At 37.6% G+C, this 5,342-nt stretch overlaps 1 protein-coding gene across 8 annotated transcripts in view; it reads right to left on the bottom strand.

The window, feature by feature from the left end:
- Positions 1–720: 720 nt before the first annotated feature.
- The window catches only part of TLR10 (toll like receptor 10), a 10,555-nt gene continuing 5,933 nt past the window's right edge, over positions 721–5,342 (bottom strand). For 2 of the 8 annotated variants that reach the window (XM_040485791.1, XM_040485809.1), the window contains 3 exons: positions 4,779–4,876; positions 3,735–3,965; positions 721–3,623 (listed from right to left, as the gene is read on the bottom strand). In XM_040485791.1, the coding sequence (XP_040341725.1) occupies positions 1,131–3,560 (2,430 nt within the window). In that variant the 5' untranslated portion in view covers positions 3,561–3,623; positions 3,735–3,965; positions 4,779–4,876 and the 3' untranslated portion in view covers positions 721–1,130. Of the gene's footprint in view, positions 3,624–3,734; positions 4,877–5,342 lie in introns of those variants that run through there. The other 6 variants (XM_040485781.1, XM_040485775.1, XM_040485825.1 and 3 more) reach the window with 6 other exon arrangements.

Here is a 5,342-nt window from a genome sequence, read left to right as displayed (position 1 = left end):
TAAACACTTATTGACACCTTCTCTGAACCAGGGACTGAGTAAACACCTGTTGATATAAGGGCAGAGGGAAGTCTGTCCTTGCCTTTGAGGAGCTCATACTCTAATGAGAATGGGAAACTTTAAAAATATATATGATCAGTTTGTGATAGAAATATATTTGAAGTGTTATGGAGAATCAAGGGGCATCATACTTAGAAGTGAGGAAGTTTTCAAAAAAAAAAGTTGACATTTGGATTGTACAGTCAGTCATGCAATATGTTAAGGTCTGGGGACAGAGAAAGAGACTGAATGTTCTGGAAAAGGGCCAATAACTTGATACGGCTCAATGATAGGAGGCAGGAAGGTAACAGGAGATTGGTGTCAGATCTTAAACAAGCATGGCCATTTTCTTCCTTTATCAAGTGGGTAAGTCACAGAAATTTTTCTAATGAAGGAGGTAACATTTTTTGAAATATAATTTTGCAAAATTTAGAAAAGCTTGTTTTCTTTCTATGACTGGGGAGACTAGAAAGGAAGAATCAAGCAAAATAGGATGCGTAGGCTTTAAACATTATCTTTCTTGTTTTTTCTACCTAATAAAGAAATATAGATTCACTTAAGCAACTCCAACATTATGGAAATATACAACATAGAAACCAAAAGTTTTCTGTAATATAACCTCCCAGGCCTAAACCACTGTTACTATACCAAAGTGAAATCGCCAAAGTATGTATGCCATAGTACTGAATATAGATTCATTTAGACTTTTATTTCAATATATAAACCACCATATTAATATAATTTTCTCCATACCAGTAAATATAGAACTACCTCATTCTTTTTAATGGCTGTGTAACATTTTATCGCATTAATGAACTATAATTTATTGAATTCGTTTTTATTCTGTGGAAACATGAGCTGTTTTCAATTTTTCAGTATTACAAATAATTCTGGGATGAACACCGTTTTATAGAAGCCTTTGCAAACTTGTATTTCTGTAGGATACATTCTTAGAAATCCTTCGAGGAAGTGACATAAAAGTAGTCATTTTTCATTTAAATGATATTGCCAAATAACCATCATAAAGGCTGTATCAATTTCTATCCCCATGGTGTATGCAAGGCCCATTTCCCTACGGGAAGGGAGGATTTTTATAGGCAGTCTGTTCTTATCAGAGAGATTACAGAACCTTGAGACTCTTCATTCAGCTCCACAAATGTCTGTAGTTCACACATCTCTCTGGTTTCTAATAAATTAACATTAATAGAAGCTCTAAGTTTTGCCCAAAAAAGTCCACATTTACGCCTATCTTTGGGCCATTCCAAGTATGCTTTCTTTTCCATAAGAGCTTTCAGCTTAGGATACCTGGTAGGAATACAGTAGAGTGGAATGGTTTCTAGCAAGATAAAAATTATGTAATCAGAATTTTCATGGAAGAGATTTTGGTGGGCAAAGTAAAGTTCATAATAGCACCACTCACTCTGGACAAAGTTGGGAGACAAAACAAAGATGGACTTACAGCTTTTCTCAATGCAGTTCGTGATATTTTCAGTAACGCTCTTGCCAGGATCAAAGTTTCCTTCATGAAGGCAAATCAAGTTCTCTTCTTTCTCTAGATTGGGAATTAATTCATGCTTCACCCAGGTAGAATCATGTTTATTGTATGAAATAAACACATAGAACTGGACGTTTCTCTTGAGTTGTTCTTGGGTTGTCTTCCTAATCCTCTGCAATGTCTGTGTCCACTGACCTAGCATCCTGAGATACCAGGGCAGATCAAAGTAGAGGCAGCAGAAGGCCATAGCCGTCCCCAGAACTAGCATGATAACCACAATGGTGACAATCAACAGAGCTGTGTTGCAAGATAATTCAGGAAGATAAACATCCTTTAACCGAGTCCCCTTTAGATTCAAAGGGTATTCACAGATATATGAATCTGACCATCCAATCATCATGCCCTGTGAATATTTTTCCAGCTGAATGAAATCTCTTAATTCACAGGTACACCGGAATGGATTTCTTCCTGCATTCAGAGTCTTAACTTCCTGACAGCTCTGGAAAAAATCCAGAGATGGGCTGAGAATTAAGTTCATTTCAATGTTCAGAATTGAGAGTTTTCTGAAATGACTGCACCCAGGAAGATCAGTTAGAAAGTTAAATGCGAGATTTAGTTCTCGCAAAGACTTCAGATGAATAATCTCTTTAGGGACAGTTTGAATTTTGTTATTATTCAGGTCAAGTATTTGAATACTTCTGGGCAAGCACCTGAAAACAGAATCAGCAAATTTGTTGGATGACAGGTTCATAGTGATCAAGGTTTCTGGCCAAAAGCAATTTTCATCATTTTCATATTGTAACAGATTCTGGCTGAGATCTAAGTGCTTCAAGGATGTGTTGTTGGCAAAGAAACTCACTAAAGAAAGTGTCTCCAATTTATTGCCCTTCAAAATTAAAGTTTTCAAATGAGGCAATTGGATAGGTTGCTTAAACAGGTCATCTGTTAAGATATTATCAGCAAAATTTAAATGTTTGAATCTTGTAGGATAATTAGGAAACCGCATGTGTGGCATTTGTGCATCTGATATAGTCAGGTTTTCTATATCCATTTTGGTAAAAAGCAAGTAGACCCTTTCCTGTGGAGTATAAAAAATTCTGAACTGTATGTGCTCCAATTTTATAGTTCTCATTGCAGTATTTGAGTAATCAAATGAATTATGGTCAAGATAAACCTTGCCTCCAAAAGTCACATGTTGGACTTGGAAGCATTCTACTGATGTATGCCAAACAAACTGGAAGATGAGGAGAAGGTCGTCCCAGAGTAAATCAACTTTATTAAGCAATAGAATAGATGTCTTGGAATTCGCTAAAGTAAGATTTTGTTGAGTTTCATAACTTGACAATTGGCTTTTGCCATCTATGTTTGTCATTTCTAGTATTTTTGAAGTCTTGATTCCGTCACGCAAAAGAACCCAGAAATTTGTGTTCATTGGTAAAACAACATGAAGTTTTGTTGTGTTTAAGATGGGCAGGCTACCTTCTTCATAATAAGAAAGACTTCTTAATCCTAAGAAGACTGTATTTAGATGCAAATGAGCAATTTTCTGGAAATCTGATTTTCGTATTTTTGCCCCACTCAAACCCAGGATTTCCAGATGTGACATGTTGCCAGCCTCCTCATGGATAGGCACACTGTCAAAGTCATTGAAAGAAAGATCTAAATGTCTGAGACCTGCCAGTGAATACCAAGTTACAATCTTCAATCTGTTGTAAGACAAATCTAAATATCTTAACTCTCTGTTGAATTCAAAGGTCTTGATATCCAGCTCTTGGATTCTGTTATGGCATAGAATCAAAACTTTCAGTTTAGAGACAGAACGAAAATCTGAACTCTGAAGCTGAGAAAGGAGGTTGTAGGATAAATCCAGTGTGGTTGCGGTTGGGCTCAAGTCTGCAGGAACCTTTCTTAGGGACATGTTGGAGCAGTTGGTTGTCCATTCCCTGTCTTCTGGAGGCTTTGACGCGTAGCCCGGCACTGACATAACAATACTACAAAATACATAAACGCTTCTGATAAGTGTCATTGTAATTCCAAGGATTCAATCACTTGGTTCCTTCATATGGATGATGAAGATGAGTTCGAAATCCTAGAAAGATATATAATGTTAAATGGTTATGTCATTTTTTAAATCCTACAGGATTATTTTTGATGCCCTAAATTCACTATATTCACCAAGAGTTTGGAACAGAGTTCTAACCTGTATATTGAGTCTTTGACATGATCTGAGATCGTGACATGATCTGAGAGTTTGGCTTACAGATTTCCAAGCCAGTTGCTGTGCATATCCCCATCACTGAGGCAAGTCAGAATTCCCAGAAGGGATACATATAATAGTTGGCAGAAGTGCCCTTCTCCCAGTTCAACTTCGGAATTTCATTGCCATGCCATATTCAACACTCCCTTGCATCCCATTTGGATAGCCTGAAGGCTTTAAGAAAATTGAAAGTGAAAAATTTTAAGATTTTATTCTTTTAGAGAAGTTTAAGGCTCACAGAAAGATTGAGGAGAAAGTATAGAAATTTTTCCATATCCCCCCAACCGCCACACCTGCATGGCCTCCCCAGTTAGCAACATTCTCCATCAGTATGGCACACTTGTTACAATCGATGGACCTACATTGACACAATATAATCACTCAAAGTCCACAATTGACATTATTGTTCACTCTTGGTGTTGGACATTCTGAGTTTGGACAAACGTATAGTGGCATGCATTCATCATTATGCATACATTCATTGCCCTAAAAATCCTCTATGCTCTGCCTATTCATCTTCCTTGTACTCCACAACCCTTTAGAACCATTGATATTTTTATTGTCTCCATAGTTTTGTCCTTTTCAGACTGTCATTTGGCTGGAAACATACAGTATATAGCTTTTTCAGATTGGCTTATTTTACTTACTAGTATGCATTTAAAGTTCCTCCATTCTTTGCATAGTTTGATAGTTTGTTTCCTTTTAGCACAGTATAGTATTCCATTATCCGGATGTACCATAGTTTGTTTATCCATTCACCTACTGAAGGACATGTTGGTTTCTTCCAAGTTCTGGCAATTATGAATACAGCAGCTATAAACATCTATGTGCAGTTTTTGTGCAAGATTTAAACTCTCAATGAAGGTACTTTGTTATTACCAAATACTATGGGCTCCTGAATTAACGTCAAGGAATTGTTCCTCAACTTTTACATTTGTGGACATAGAGAGTCCTTTGAGCTAATATCTGATTTTCAAGAATGATTACCCATACACACGGAAGGTCTAAAACAGAAATAAACAGAATGGTTCCTGTCCTTATGGTTCCATATGTCTTCAGGTTGGTGGCAACAGCAATCTGGATCACTGACAAATAAGAGAAATAATGATAATAACAGTTTCCATTCCTTGGGGGCTTTCTACAGTGCCAAAATATATACACCATGTCTGCACAGGTACATGGGCACACACACCACATAGCTTCTCAGAACAATGGGATAGCATGAACAGCAGAGTACACCATATCTTCCCATGGAGTATTATATCTTTTGTTCCTCCTGCTGTTCTGTGGGAGTGACCAGCCTGAGGAAAGTGAGGGTTGGTGTGTATTGGGCACATGTATTAAGCAGAATATACACGCATGTATTAAGCAGGAAAACTCTCACCAAGGTACTTACCTCACCTTGGTGTTTTCCCAGTGCATGGTGTAGGAAGACATAAAGTTTAAGAGTTTACAAATTTAAGGGGCGCCTGGGTGGCGCAGTCGGTTAAGCATCCGACTTCAGCCAGGTCACGATCTCGCGGTCCGTGAGTTCGAGCCCCGCGTCAGGCT

The sequence above is a fragment of the Herpailurus yagouaroundi genome, unplaced genomic scaffold, assembly GCF_014898765.1.
Source record: "Herpailurus yagouaroundi ecotype Mexico unplaced genomic scaffold, PumYag 28, whole genome shotgun sequence".
Classification (NCBI taxonomy): domain Eukaryota; kingdom Metazoa; phylum Chordata; class Mammalia; order Carnivora; family Felidae; genus Herpailurus; species Herpailurus yagouaroundi.
The sequence above is the reverse complement of the archived record's forward strand: the minus strand, read 5'-3'. Positions and strand labels throughout refer to the sequence as shown.